This window comes from Galeopterus variegatus, unplaced genomic scaffold (genome assembly GCF_000696425.1).
Source record: "Galeopterus variegatus unplaced genomic scaffold, G_variegatus-3.0.2 Scaffold2181, whole genome shotgun sequence".
Taxonomy (NCBI): Eukaryota; Metazoa; Chordata; class Mammalia; order Dermoptera; family Cynocephalidae; genus Galeopterus; species Galeopterus variegatus.
In genome coordinates, this window is record NW_007728292.1 from 50,310 (window position 1) to 65,153 (window position 14,844).

The 14,844-nt window shown below is 35.0% G+C and overlaps 1 protein-coding gene across 5 annotated transcripts in view; it reads left to right on the forward strand.

Annotated features, from left to right (window-relative positions):
* Window positions 1-14,844, forward strand: part of ATRX (alpha thalassemia/mental retardation syndrome X-linked) — a 206,356-nt gene that overhangs the window by 41,859 nt on the left and 149,653 nt on the right. For 3 of the 5 annotated variants that reach the window (XM_008580865.1, XM_008580863.1, XM_008580867.1), the window contains 4 exons: window positions 1,787-1,842; window positions 3,003-3,055; window positions 3,995-4,119; window positions 6,771-6,884. In XM_008580865.1, coding sequence (XP_008579087.1) covers window positions 1,787-1,842; window positions 3,003-3,055; window positions 3,995-4,119; window positions 6,771-6,884 — 348 coding nt within the window. The remainder of the gene's footprint in view (window positions 1-1,786; window positions 1,843-3,002; window positions 3,056-3,994; window positions 4,120-6,770; window positions 6,885-14,844) is intronic. The other 2 variants (XM_008580864.1, XM_008580866.1) reach the window with 1 other exon arrangement.

Genomic DNA, 14,844 nt, shown 5'->3' on the forward strand with positions numbered 1-14,844 from the left:
TTTTTTTTTTTTTTTTTTTTTTTTAGTGTCAAGTAACATTCCATTGTCTGGATGTAACAGTTTATCCATTTGCCTTCTGGAAGACATCTTGGCTGCTTCCAAGTTTTGGCAGTTATGAATAAAAATGCTTATAAAGATGCTTATATAAGTAAAAAAAAAAAAGGTGGTTATGTAAAATAAAGATGTTTATAAACATCTGCTTGCAAAGTTTTTGTATAGACTTACGTTTTCAACTCCTTTGGGTAAATACCAAGGAGCGTGATTGCTGCATCATATGGTAAGAGTGTGTTTAGTTTTTTAAGAAACTGCTGAACTGTCTTCCAAAGTGGCTGTACCGTTTTGCATTCCTACCAGCAGTAAATGAGAGTTCCTCTTGCTCCATATCCCCACCAGCATTTGGTGTTGTCAGTGTTTTGGATTTTGACCATTCTAGGTATGTAGAGGTATCTCATTGTTGCTTTAATTTGCAGTTCCCTAATGACTTATGTTGTTGAGCATCTTTTCATATGCTTATTTGCCATCTGTATGTCTTCTGTGGTGAGGTGTCTGTTTAGATGTTTTTTGCCTATTTTTAAATCAGGTTGTTTGTTTTATTATTACCTAGTTATATGAGTTCTTTGTATATTTTGGATAACAGTCCTTTACCAGATGTGTCTTTTATCAGATATGCAATTTGCAAAGATTTTCTCCCATTCCGTGGCTTGTCTTCTTGTTTGAAGTTTTCTAGTATTTTGTTGAGGACTTTTGTGTTTATATTTGTAAGTGGTATTGGTTTGTAGTTTTCTTTTTCTTTTTTTGTGGTATCTTATCTGGTTTTGGTATCAGGGTAATACTGGTCTCACAAAATGCATTGGGAAGTGTTCCCTCCTCCTGGTTTTTTTTTTGGGGGGGGAAGAGTTTGTTAAAAATTAGTATTTTAAAAAATGTTTGGTATAACTCAGTGGTAAAGCCATCTTGGCCTTTGCTTTTCTTTGGGGGTAGTTTTAATTTAATCTCTTCAATTGTTATAGGTATGTTCACATTGTTTATTTCTTCTTGCATCAGTTTCAGTAGTTTCTGTGTATTTAAGAATTTGTCCTTTGTATGTATGTTATCTAATTTTTTGGCATACAGTTGTTCATAGTATTCCTTTATAATCCTTTTATTTCTGTAAGGTTGGTAGCAATGTCCCCAATTTCATATCTGATTCTAGTAACTTGGCTCCTCTTTTCTTGGTCAATTGAGCATAAGGTTTTTTCATCTTTTCAAAGAACTAGGTTTTAGTTTCATTGATTTTTTTTTTCTATTGTTTTCCTATTCCCTATTCTGTTAGTTTCATTAATTTCTGCTCTAATCTTTGTTATTTCTTTCTGCTTGCTTTAGGTTTAATTTGCTCTTATTTTTTCAGTATTTTATGGTGAAATGATATACAATTAGTAGTGTTTTTTACACTTGATCTTAGCTAAAAAGCCAAGAAGCAATAGTAGTAGTATTTTAAAAAAAAATTTTTCATATAAGGTAGAGCATAAATTTTCTTTTAATTGGAAATATCTTAGAAACTTACAATAGAAAATGTTTTGAGACCAAAGTACTCTTATATAGATAGGTGATGCTTTATAAGAAGGGCTTAGTATGCCAAATGAGAGTGATTTTAGTCAGAAAACTCTTCTAGGAATATTTTAATGTGAGTAATGTATTACCACTTCTGCCATCCTTTATAACTTTAAAATGGGTTTGTGGAGTTGTAATTATTGGTGTTTTGTTAATGCATTGAAGAGATAAACAGTGTTCTTTATTATTTTTTTAGATAAAATCAGTGGTTCTGGAAATAACTCTGATATGATGGAAAACAGCAAGGAAGAGGTATGAATAATTTATTTAATTATTTACTAACCTACTTTTATTGAAACACAATTGATTGTACATATATGTGGGGTACCATGCTAAATAGCAATACTTGTGTGCAATATGTGATGCTCAAATCAGGCTAATTAGTATATTCAACATTACAGAATGTAATAATTTTTTGTGGTCCTTTATCGATTTGTTGCTAATCCCTCCTCCCCCTTCTCCTCCCCCTTTCCCACCTCCAGTAACCTCAGTTCTGTTCTCTCCTTTTGAAAGTTCCACATATTATTGTGATCAGTATGAATAATTTAAAGCATTTTAAAGATATTTATTAATTACTAATAATCAACTAGAGTATATGTCATTAGATTGCTTCCAGTTAATATATACATGTGTTTAAGGCTACTATTATACCCAGTTGTCATTATGATGCTTCAATTTGATAGTTGTCCAGTTTGTGAAGGTATCATTGTTTTTGTTATTGTTGTGGTTCACTTCAGCAGTTTACCTAAAGTCAGACAACTGAAGGCTTGCTAACAGACAGCTATTTAACCATCATTATGTTGCACTGGTGGTATTTGAGGTAGATGTTATGGGCATGACTTCATGTTTCTGAGGTCTCTTTATTATTGTAGCAACTCATACAGAGGTCCTTTACCTGCTCCGCAGGCTTACAGTGTGGTTTTTGGATTCTTTCCACCTAGTATAAAAAATTGAATCTGGGATAATATATTGATTATACTCGCAAAATGAGGGTAAATTTACTATCTCAAAGCAAGTTATAGAAGTTACTCTGTACCATATGTTAGCATAGAGAAGAATGACACATTTTTAGATCCTTAAAATTCTCTACCTCTGTTGGGATCTGATTACTGCTGCACCTTTGTTTTGTTTTTGTTGACTGAGGCTAGGGTCACGCTACAGCAGTGTTCCCCTTCCCATCCTCCCCCAGCATACAACAGCAACCATTAAAGAAAAACAAATTTAATCTTCAGTTAAGGAAACCTGACAGGAGATAAGAATTAGTTTTTGAAGTTCCTTTTAGAAAAATATTTTAGGCATATAAGTAGTATCTCATTATATCTGTATCAAAGATCTTGCTATAGGGAAATAGTTATTGCAGGGATTTTGCTTTGAGAATTGTACTCACCTCTGTATTTATTTCTCACATTTAGGGAACTAGCTCTTCAGAAAAATCAAAATCTTCAGGATTGTCACGATCAAAGAGGTTGGTTGATATTGAAGGGGGAAAAAGTTATTTTCTGTTTTCTGTTTCTAAAGATATAGTCTTTTTTTCTGAACCTACTTCTAACACTGTTGTTCTGAGTAAACTATTTTATACAAAAATACCTATTTAAAAATGAATAGTATAGTATAATGAATCCTTTTGTATTTATCCCCTGATTTCAATAATTATTAATTCATTCCAGCTTTGAATTTTGAAGGAATTTTTAGAAGGATTTTTTTTTTTTTTAAATTTTTGTTTTTTGGCAGCTGGCCAGCACAGGGATCTGAACCCTTGACCTTGGTGTTACAATATCTCACTCTAACCAACTGAGCTAACTGGCTGGCCAGAATGACTTATTGCTTTTTAGTGGCCCTTGCAATATGTAGTTCATTTCTTTAGATAATATATGTGCTTTAAAAAAGGGAGAAAAGGAGAAATGTTGAATGCCTCATGAAGAAATATTTTTAGGGTTATATGAAATTGTCTGGGATGGGGAGTTAGGTAGTCATTATAATTACAAGGGGTAAAGTTTTTTTTGTGCTAAATTGTCAAAGCAAATCACACATAAGGACTGAAGCTACTTCCAAGCATAGTATAATGCCCAGTAAACCATGGAGTACTGTCTATTGGACTTTTGTTGTTTCTGACCAATAGGAATGTCTCTTAATAAATACATCTTGCTTGTTATTAATTTATTCTCTAAAGTAGTGATTCTTAAAGAGGAATGCCCTTTAAGACTCCATATGCCCTGGTCCTACCCCAGACATAATGAGTCAATCTTCAGTGATAGGGTACAGAGATTTATGCTTCGCTAGGTGATTCTGATGTGCATTCCTGGTTGAGAGCCACTACCCAGTCTAAACATGTTATTTATGTTCTTTGGGTAGTGTCCTAATTGTCAGAAATGTCCATAATTCCATGGACTTAATTCTTTCACAGGAAACCTTCAATTGTAACAAAGTATGTAGAATCCGATGATGAAAAACTTTTGGATGAAACTGTAAATGAAGATGCTTCTAATGAAAATTCAGAAAGTGATATTACTATGCAAAGCTTGCCAAAAGGTAATGTGTATTAATTTTTCATATGAAGTAGAAGTTGAAATGTATTTTTTAAACATCATTATTATAAAATTAGAACTTGATTACAACTATTGCTGTGTATAAAAGGACCAAACTTGGCATTTTCCTAGTGATGGTTTGGAAAATGTATTAGTATGCTGATGGTAATGTGTGTTATTGTGGTTAAAAATTTGTGATACTCAACTTTGAAAAGAATGAAATCTATTTTTTTCTTTCTATTGGGTTTTAGAAAAGGAGTTTTACTTTCCAAATTACACTTGTGGAAATAGGTTTAAAAGTTTAATATTATTAGGTTATGGTTCAGTAAATGATAATATGTTTGCTTTATACAAAATGTAAGTTCTGAAAACTTTAAAAAAACATTTACAGTCTAGTTTAGTTTTACTGCATTCTTTAATCCCCTAAGTCTAAAAGCTGAAGTTAAATATCAAAGATAGATTTAGGTTTATTTCTTGCAGTTATCTCTTTTAAAAAAAACCTTGCCACATACCTCTCAACTGTTGCCGTTCTAACTGTAAAACCTCATTAATTATATTGGGAAGAAAAGCCAAATGAAAATTTTGAACTCTTCATAGGCCTAGTCTTAGAAGAATATGATTGGATGATAAGAGAATGACAAGGGACTGGGTAATTTCACAGTGTTTTTAAGAGTCAGAATTTTAGATTTTTTTTTTTAAAGTAATAAGTTCTAGTCTCCTAGCAGATTTTTAAAATTTATTCTCATGGTCAGATCTTTTATGTTTTGGTGACAAATTTTTAAATTTGGGAGTTTTAAAAATATGGTGGGTGGAAGGGATGGGACTTTGTTTGACTAGGATAAGTTAGGAGTTACAAAAGGTGAGAAGTGAAATGAGGAAAGGGAATGAATCTGAGATAGAGAAGAAAACTTGATGGGCCTACCATTTACTTGGCTTTGCAGATCATCTATGATAATTTTATGTAATGGTTTTGGTGGCGGAGGGCGGAAACAACTAACACCGGAGTGTAAATCCCATAGGCAGTGACTCACTTTGGATTTTTACATTCTCAGTGGTTGTCACTTGGGAGTGCTTATGATATAAGAACTAGAAATTCAAACCTTTCTTTTAATGGTACTATGGAAGAAAGTCAGTATATGATGTTACTAACCTCTGAACTAAGCTTAATTCTCTCACACCAAAACAAAAATAGGCCTGTTTTATAAGGTTAAATCTGGGTAGTTATTATTGTTATAATACTATATTGAGTATGTATAGGTACCAGACTCTTACAGAATTAATTCCTTTAAAACTCAGAACTATGCTGTAAGGTAGTTATTGTTTCTACTTGTAGAGATGAAGGAGCAAATTCAGAGCTCAAGGAACTTTTTCAGGTTTAAATTGAGGTGCTATGATTTCAACCCAGGCCTGCCTGAATCCAAAGCTAGTGAGTGCTCTCTCCACTCTGCTGCTTTGCTTTGATTTAGAGAAGAATCTTCAGGAAGAATTTACTTTTTTTGTTGTTGTTAATTTTAAATCTTTAGCTCTTTTCAAATGCTGGGGCTTCTCTAAGAGTTATATACATGAAATGATTGTTGTGAATAACTTTTTTGTGGAATTATTTTCCACAGTCTGTAAAATCTCAGTCCTCTGTGTCCTCTTCCCTCCTTTTTTCAGAGACTCAGAAATTCATTTAACAACTAGATGCTATAACTTGTCAAAATCTGCCTGTTGAATAGCATAGGCCCATGTTTCAGAGAGAGCCCCTTAATGCTACCTGATTTTACTTTCTTAATTATTGTGAATAATGGCCGGTTACTAATCCCAGCAAGGTAGGTAACATTGAGACCTGGACCCTTTCTGCTATGCCCGTTTTATTTGCTCTTGAGAGAATGTAATCAAAACTTAAATTGACAACCTCTCTCTTCAATTCACATGTTTTATAGTTTAAAAAGGACATTCTTTTTAAAATATTTCCATAGGGATTAAGAAATGAGCTCATTCTACAATTTATTCAGCTTATGTATCTTATGCATTTCAGCTTATGTATCTTAAAGTAATCTTCTGTTTAAAACTCTTTAAGGACTTTGCAGGGTAGTGAAGCTTTGACATAGTAGTTGGGAAATGCTGCAGAATAGGCATACTAGTAGTAGAATGAGTTTCATTGCCCCCCCCCGCCCCCCAAATTCCCCCTCTACCCCTGTTCTCAACAACATAAAAGAACACTTAAAAATCATTTTGAGTTTATGATTTGGATTATGAGAAGAAAAAGATGTCTTTTTTAATTTTCCCCTCTGGACCACTTATTTTATAAATTCTTTATGGAACTTAGCATGGATGTTCATATTCATAACAACTTTTGTGATAGGTACTATAAAAATTCAAAATCGGGCTGAGGCTTTCTAATTGATACACACATTTCTATTATAATCAGTTCATAATACCTCCCTCTCCTGTTTTTATGAACTATATTCCAACAAAAAATTTGATTGTTAACACCTGGCCCTTTTACTATTTCCCTGTTTTATTTACTCTTGTGAGGTCCTTTATACAAATATTGAAAGTTTGAAAGAAACAAACTATGTACCAGCAATGTTGGCTTTATCTGAACTGAAGTCTTGTACTTCACTTGCACATTTAATATGTGTAATGGTTTTTTAAATGAAATCATTCTAGGTACAGTGATTGTACAACCAGAGCCAGTGCTGAATGAAGACAAAGATGATTTTAAAGGGCCTGAATTTAGAAGCAGAAGTAAAATGAAAACTGAAAATCTCAAAAAACGCGGAGGTAAATACAAGTGAAAATGAAACATGAGTTTAAATTGCTGTTTATGACCATATTGGAAAATCTGATGTGCTTACTAAAAATACCTCCACTTTTCTGCTCATTGTTTATTAAAAGCACTACTTAAAAATAACTTCTGTTTCTCTCTGAGCTCTGAAGCAGAAAAGGTTTAACAATGATCAAAACACCTTTGCCTTCAGTGGCTATTACGTTATCTCAAGAAGTTTAGCATTTCCTTCTTCCACATCTTAGTTCTATAATACAATCATGTGTCGCTTAACGACAGGTATATGTTCTGAGAAATGGGTTGTTAGGTGATTTCGTTGTCGTGTGAAAGTGTATTATGAAAGGGAACAGCAATGAATTTTCCTATTATCTATACTGGCCACTAGTTGCACCAGTGTGGGCCCTATAATTATGTTACTAAGTCTTTCTGTACCTCACTTTCCTCATCTGTTAAATGGGAATTAGAATAATAACACCCCCACAAAATTATGAAAATTAAATTATAGGTAGGAATTGTGCCTGGCACTCAACAACCACTCAGTGAGTGTTAATTGTTATTAACTACTGTATTGCTATAGGAATGGGTGGGAATCATTTAAAAATGTAAGAATTCTAAAAGCAGACAACAGTCCTTTCACTTGGGGTCAGACTTAATGTGTCAAATGCTTGGCTTTCTATTTTAAAGGTCTGAGCTATCTTTGGGAGGGTCACCCCATGGGTAAGTTAGGTACTCCTCCTCAACGTATTTTGCAGTAGGTTTGTTTACACCAGCATCACCGCAAACATGTGAGTAAAGCATTGTGCTATGACGTTACAATGATTATGAAGTCACTAGGTGATAGGAATTTTTCAGTTCTATTACAGTCTTATGGGACCACTGTTGTATACGTGGTTCGTTGTTGATCAAAACATTGTTATGTGGTGCATGACTGTACCTATATGCCAGAATACCATGTGTTCCTGTTCCTCCTCACCCAAAAAGAATTTCAGATTTGTACAAAATCTTGCCTATGGCTTCCGAGTAACGTTATATATATTTAGAACATTGTTACATAAGAGCAATGAACATCTGCATTAGTATTACCTGGAGTACTTACTTAAAATGCAAGTCCCTTGATTCCACACCTAACAAATTCAAATTTCTGTGGTTGAGGTCAAGAATGTGCCCCAGTTTGTTCTTATATACACTAAAGTTTCAGATTCATTGATCTAAGAATAGCAATGCAGAGATGAGTAGGAAGGAGAAGGGAGCTAGAGCTAATAACCCTCCTTCTATCTACCTGAGCCATCTATCCCTTTGTCTATCGTCACTAATATACACAACCATATGGCCAACCATCTATAGAAAGTTTGTATCAGAAGGATTCATTTAGAAATTTGTGACAGTGTAGTATGTGTCCCACTTGTTGGTGTATGATTTTTAAATAGTAACTGTATGTACTTTTTGGGCAGATTAATAGAGCCAGAATCTGTAACTATAAAGGAATGAATCTCCAAAAGATAGAACATGGCACTAAATTTCTAAATAGAAGTGTAATGAAAGCATGTCCATTTAATATTGATCATGTTATATAATTGTGAAATTATAGTGAATTTGTAATATTGGTAAACTTTTGTGTAGATATTTATTTCAATGCTACGATCATCTTGTTGGAACTGGTAAAAATATATCTTTACGTATAACATAATTTGTATCAGTTTTCAGATTGAATAATTTGTTAGGTTTTTGGCAAAAATCAAAGAAATGTTGCTTAGTCTTTTGTCCACAAGGGGGTGTTCAACTGCTTTCTAGCATAAGGAAGAGGTTTTTTTGAGAATCTAGATCAAAGTAGGGAAACTACTCTTGCAGCAACAGAGCTCACCAAAGCTAGGATAGTATACTTAAAACTTAAGAGAGTCAGCAGGTAGAAGGTGATGGTAAGGATCAGTAGCAAGACTTTCCTCTGATCATGGGTTCTGTAGCAAAGGCAGATAACTAAGTGTACTGCATTGTGTCAAAATTAATTGCTAAATGATGTCTTTTGTGAAGGGACTGTGGAGCAAGTTAGTGTCTGAAATGTGGATAGGAACTGAAAGGAGAGTAAAAGAAGAACCCCTTGTTGGGGAGGGTATTCCTAGTACCACTTTGGTATGCTGCTGGTATTTGGTCTCAGTAAATATATTTCTGGAGCGGCTTATTGAATGTTCTGTATAAGAGTGTTTATATACTTAAAGGTATATGTGTGTGTATAGCCATATAGTAGCATGTAAATCTTCCATGCTTATTTTTCTCTTAATATGCTACATCTTTAAGCTGTCAGAAATCACACAGGAAATTTAATTCTAGGTTTATGTATATACACATGTATGAATAAACTAGTGATCTGAGATACTGAATTGCTATAGTTAATATTTAAAGTTTTCAGGGAGATTAGTTCTAAAATTGAAGCCTAAATTAGGAAACTTTATTTTATTTATTTATTTTTTTCTTTTTAAAAAGGTGACTGGTGAGGGGATCTTAACCCTTGACTTGGTGTTCTCAGCACCATGCTCTCCCAAGTGAGCCACGGGCCGGCCCCTAAATTAGAAAACTTTGTATATAAAATAATCCTATATTGACTTCGAACAAAATTACAGCACAAAGACATAACTAAAATGACCATGTAAGGAACCACTGTTTTTTGTTATTTTTTTTTTTAAATTTAATAGCCTGTTTTGACATACTCTCCTCAGTTTGTTAGGAAATATATTTTACACTTAACTTTTCTACATGGCATAATAATTTTGTTCTCTCTTTAAAAACATTGAAATATGTTGAGCTCAGAAATGAAAATTCCTCCTTTCCATTAACATACTATGATATAATCTTAAAGATATTTCATAACTAAAAATAGAAATTTAAAACATATGTGTGCAGAAACAAGTACATAAGTAAAGTAACATTTCAACATTTTACTATATTTGCTTCAGATTTCACTTATATAAAATATTGGTTCTGTCCTACTCTCATCCATTTTCCCTTCCCACCCCACAGGTAATGATTGTCTTGAAGTTTTATGCATGTGCATGTGTATGCATGTTTTTCTGTTTTCTATATATGTATTTATTCATAAATTTTTTTTTCCATTTATTATACAAAATAGTATGCTTTATATATCTCTGGAGAACATTTCTCATTCAACATTGTTTTCGAAATGTATCCATGTCAGTAAATGTACATCTGGTTTGTTTATTTTTCACTGGTCTGTAGAATTCTGTTGTGTGAGTAAACCACTATTTATCCTTTTCCCAAATATGAAGGTATTTCCAATTTCTTATTTTCTAATTTTTCTAATTTTCTAATTAGTCCAGCAACAAATGTGGGAGAAATTCTCAAAAGGATTGGCTAGTTTTGTTTACTTCTTAAAAAATTTTTTTTTTTAAAATTATGAATATTCATGAGATACAAAGCTGATTGTCATCCTTGGTGCCCATGCTTTGAGGGCCGATTCACACTGGCAGCATACCCATTATTGCATACCCAGAAATTGCTTTTGTACCCTGTGTACCCCACCCAATTATCCCCAACCTCCCTCCCCCTATCTGTTTCCCCCCACTCCACTTTGTAGCCCAAGAATGTTCTCTCCCTCTGCAAGACCAAAGCACTACTGTGGTATTTCTTTCCTTTCTTCTTTCTCTCTCAGTTCCCACTTATGAGTGAGTACATGCGGTATTTATCCCTCTGTGCTTTGCTTGTTTCACTCAACATAAGTTTCTCCAGACTCATCCATGTTGTTGCAAATGGGAGCATTTCATTCTTTTTTTTTTTTTTCCTTTTTGTCTTTTTTCGTGTCCGGCAACGGATCGCAACCCTCAGTGTTGCGCCCGTACCGGACCGGGACTGGCAACGGGATCACAACCCTCGGTGTTGGTCAAGGAACTTTCATTTCGTATAACTTCGTATAATGTATGCTATACGAAGTTATTACGGATCCGAACCCTTGGCGGGAGCGCCGCCACACTCCCAAGTGGCGATTTCATTCTTTTTTATGGCAGAATAGTATTCCAAGGTGTATATATACGACAGTTTCCTTATCCAGTCATCCATCGATGGACATTTAGGTTGGTTCCATGTCTTGGCTATTGTAAACAGAGCTGTGATGAACATGGGAGTGCAGGTATTGCTTCAACATGATGATTTCCATTACTCTGGGTATATACCCAGAAGTGGGATTGCTGGACCATATGGAAGATCTATCTGTAGTTGTTTGAGAAACCTCCATACTGTTTTCTATAGTGGTTATACTAATTTACAGTCCCACCAACAGTGTAGGAGCATTCCCTTTTCTCCACACCCTCGCCAGCATTTGTTATTCACCGTCTTTTTGATTATAGCCAGTCTAACTGGGGTGAGGTAGTATCTCAGTGTGGTTTTAATTTGCATTTCCCCGATGACTAGTGATGTTGATTTTTGCATGTACATGTTGGCCATTTGTATGTCTTCCTTTGAAAAATTTCTGTTCAGCTCCTTTGCCCATTTTTTAATTGGGTTATTTGTTTTCTTACTGCATAATTGCTTGAGTTCTATGTATATTCTGGATGTTAATCTCTTCCTGGATGCATAGTTAGCAAAAATTTTCTCTCACTTTGTAGGTTGTCCTTTCACTCTGTTGATCGTTTCCTTTGCTGTGCAGAAGCTTTTTGGTTTGATGTAGTCCCATTTGTTTATTTTTACTTTTGCGCTTTCGGGCTCATGTTCATAAAGGCTGTGCCCAGACCTAGTTGCTGAAGTGTTTCACCTTTATTTTCCCTCAGTAATTTTACAGTTTCAAGTCTTATACTTAAGTCTTTAATTCATTTTGAGTTGATTTTAGTGTATGGCGAGAGATGCATATCTAGTTTCATTCTTCTGCATATGGATATCCAGTTTTCTCAGCACCACTTGTTGAAGAGGCAGTCTTTTCCCCAATGTAGAGTTCTATTGCCTTTGTCTAATATCAGATGGCTGTAAGCCTGAGGGTTGATTTCTGGGTTCTCAATTGTACTGCACTGGTCTGAATGTCTATTTTTATACCAGTACCATGTTTTGGTTTAGGATAGCTTTTGTAGTATAATTTGAAGTCAGGTAGTGTTATGCCTTGTTATGCCTCTGGCTTTATATTTTTTGCTCAGGATTGCTTTGGCTATTTGGCGTCTTTTCTTGTTCCATATGAAAAGTAAGATTGTTTTTTCCATTTCTCTGAAGAATATCATTGGTATTTTGGTGGGGATTGCATTGAATCTGTAGATCACTTTGGGTAGTATAGACATTTTCACAATGTTAATTCTTCTAATCCAAGAGCATGGAATATTGTTCCATCATTTTGTGTCTTCTTTAATTTCTTTCAGAAGTGGTTTGTAGTTCTCATTGTAGAAGTCTTTCACCTCCATGGTTAAATTGATCCCTAGATATTTTATTTTTTTCTTGACAGTTGTAAATGAGCTTACTTTATTTCTCTTTCTGTTAATTCATTGTTTGAGTATATAAAGGCAACTGATTTTGGAGCATTTACTTTGTATCCTGCAACGTTACTGAAGTTATTAACCAGCTCTGGGAGTTTTTTGATAGAGTATTTAGGTTTTTCTATATATATATAGTATCATGTCGTCTGCAAATAGAGAAAGTTTGACTTCGTCTTTTCAAATCTGGATTCCCTTTATTTCTTTCTCTTGCCTGATTGCTCTGGCTAGTGCCTCCAAGTACTTACTATGTTAAATAGAAGTGGTGAGGGTGGGCATCCTTCTCTTGTTCTTGTTCTTCAGGGAAAGTCCCTCAGTTTTTCCCCATTCAGAATGATACTGGCAGTGGGTTTGTCATACATGGCTTTTATTGTGTTGAGATGCTTTCCTTCTAAACCTAATTTGTTGAGAGTCTTTATCATGAAAGGATGTTGAATTTTGTCAGGTGCTTTTTCAGCATCTATTGAGATAATCTTATGGTCTTTGTCCTTGAGTTTGTTGATATGATGTATCACATTTATTGACTTTTATATGTTGAACCATCCTTGCATCCCTGGGATGAATCCCACTTGATCATAGTGTATAATGTTCTTAGTATGCTGCTGTATCCTGAGTGCTAATATTTTGTTGAGGATTTTAGCATCTAAGTTCATCAAGGATATTGGCCTGTAATTTTCTTTTTTGGTGTGTCTTTATCTGGTTTTGGTATCAGAGTTATGTTGGTCTCATAGAATGAGTTTGGGAGAGTAGCTTCTGTTTCAATTTTTTGGAATAGTTTGAGGAGAATTGATATTAACTTCTCTTTAAAAGTTTGACAGAATTCAGCTGTAAAACCATCCAGACTCGGACTTCTCTTTGTTCGAAGATTGCTAATTACCACTTCAATCTCCTTGCTTGTTATTGGTCTGTTCAGCTTTTCTATATCTTCTTGGTTCAGTCTTGGTAATTTGTGGGTATCTAGAAACTTATCCATATCTTCCTGATTCACATATTTGTTGTAATACAGTTGTTTATAATAGTCTCTAATGATTCTTTGTATTTCTGTGGTATCAGTTGTAATATCTCTCTTTTCATTTCTGATTTTTGTTATTTGGGTCTTCTCTCTCTCTCTCTCTCTTTTTTTTTTTTTTTTGTTAACCTAGCTAATGGTTTGTCTATTTTATTTATCTTCTCAAAAACCAACTTTTTGTTTTGTGGATCTTTTCCATTGTTTTTTGGATCTCTATTCCATTTAGTTCTGCTCTGATCTTAATTCTTTGTTTCCTTCTTAACCTTTAGGTTTGGATTCTTGTTGTTTTTCAAGTTCTTTGAGGCATAGTGTTAGGTTGTTTATTAGAAGTCTTTTTGTTCTTTTGATGTAAGCATTTATTGCAATAAATTTGCTTCTTAGTACTGCTGTTGCAGTATCCCACAGGTTTTGGTATGATTTATTAGTTTCTAGAAAATTTTTGATTTCCTGTTTAATTTCTTCTTGGACCCATAGGTCATTCAGGAGCCTATTATTTAGTTTCCATGTATTTGTATAGTTTCCAGAGTTTTGCTTATTATTTATTTCCAATTTTAGTCCATTGTGGTCTGAAAAGATATTTGGAATGATTTCAGTTTTTTTAAATACACTGAGACTAGATTTGTGACCTAGTATGTGATCTTTTCTGGTGAATGTTCCATGAGCTGATGAGAAGAAAGTATAATCGTTTAGTTGTTGGGTGAAATGTTCTGTATGCATCGGCTAGGTCCAGTTGGTCTAACATGTAGATTGAATCCTGTGTCTCTTTGTTGACTTGTTGCCTGGAAGATTTGTCCCATACTGAGAGAGGTGTGTTCAGATCACACACTATTAATGTATTATGTCCTATTTCTTTCTTTAGGTCTAAGAGTGTTTGCTTTGTATATCTGGGTGCTCCAGTGTTGGGTGCATACATGTTTATGATTGTCTTTTAGCTGGATAGATCCCTTTATCATTATATAGTGGCCTTCTTTGTCTCTTTTTATGTTTTTTTTTTTTTCTTTTCCTTTTTGTCTTTTTTCGTGTCCGGCAACGGACCGCAACCCTCAGTGTCGCGCCCATACCGGACCGGGACCGGCAATGGGATCGCAACCCTCGGTGCTGCGCCCGCCCCTCACTCAGCCAGTGAGCGGGAACCGGTCTGTATGTGGGATCCGAACCCTCGGCGGGAGCGCCGCCGTGCTCCCAAGTGGCACACTGTAGCAGTGCGCCACCGGGCCGGCCCCTGTTTTTTGGTTTAAAATTTATTTTGTCTAGGGCCAGCCCGGTGGCGCACTGCTACAGTGTGCCACTTGGGAGCATGGCGGCGCTCCCGCCGGGGGTTCGGATCCCACATACAGACCGGTTCCCGCTCACTGGCTGAGTGAGGGGCGGGTGCAGCACCGAGGGTTGCGATCCCATTGCCGGTCCCGGTCCGGTATGGGCGCAACACTGAGGGTTGCGGTCCGTTGCCGGACACGAAAAAAGACAAAAAGGAAAAAAAAAAAAAAAAAA